This window comes from Cynoglossus semilaevis, chromosome 19 (genome assembly GCF_000523025.1).
Source record: "Cynoglossus semilaevis isolate Cse_v1.0 chromosome 19, Cse_v1.0, whole genome shotgun sequence".
Classification (NCBI taxonomy): Eukaryota; Metazoa; Chordata; class Actinopteri; order Pleuronectiformes; family Cynoglossidae; genus Cynoglossus; species Cynoglossus semilaevis.
In genome coordinates this window covers 4,120,627-4,121,031 of record NC_024325.1, presented here as the reverse complement: position 1 = coordinate 4,121,031, position 405 = coordinate 4,120,627, and the positions used below count along the sequence as shown (strand labels likewise).

At 45.4% G+C, this 405-nt stretch overlaps 1 protein-coding gene across 1 annotated transcript in view; it reads right to left on the bottom strand.

Annotated features, from left to right (window-relative positions):
* The window catches only part of LOC103394898 (sodium- and chloride-dependent glycine transporter 2), a 12,048-nt gene that overhangs the window by 4,971 nt on the left and 6,672 nt on the right, over window positions 1–405 (bottom strand). Inside the window, exons 8-9 of the mRNA XM_025065837.1 lie at window positions 378–400; window positions 205–304 (exon numbers count right to left, since the gene is read on the bottom strand). Of these exons, the coding sequence (XP_024921605.1) occupies window positions 205–304; window positions 378–400 (123 nt within the window). The remainder of the gene's footprint in view (window positions 1–204; window positions 305–377; window positions 401–405) is intronic.

Sequence of the window (405 nt, the reverse complement as noted above, 5' to 3'; positions counted from 1 at the left end):
CGCCTTGGGGTCCCCCCAGAAGAGCTGGAGGAAGTGTCGAGGGAGAGGGAAGTCTGGGTGTCCCTGCTCCAGACTGTTGCCTCCGCGACCCGGCCCCGGATAAGCGGTTGATGATGGATGGATGGATCTTATCAAATGAGTCAATTGTTTCTACATTGATCAACATTTGTACTGACCTTTCAACATGGAACATGTTTTTCTTACCATAACTCCAGCATATGGCCATGACCTCAAAAAATGCTAAAAACATGATAGAGACTATGGCAGTGTAATGGTCCATCAGTTGAAAAACATAGATGCCCACCTAGACAGAAGTAGAAGGATGAGACAAGAGTTCACATGGTTTCTAAAAGTCAGTCAAATGAGATAGTGTTTACCTGCAATACACAAGGGATTCCTAACAGG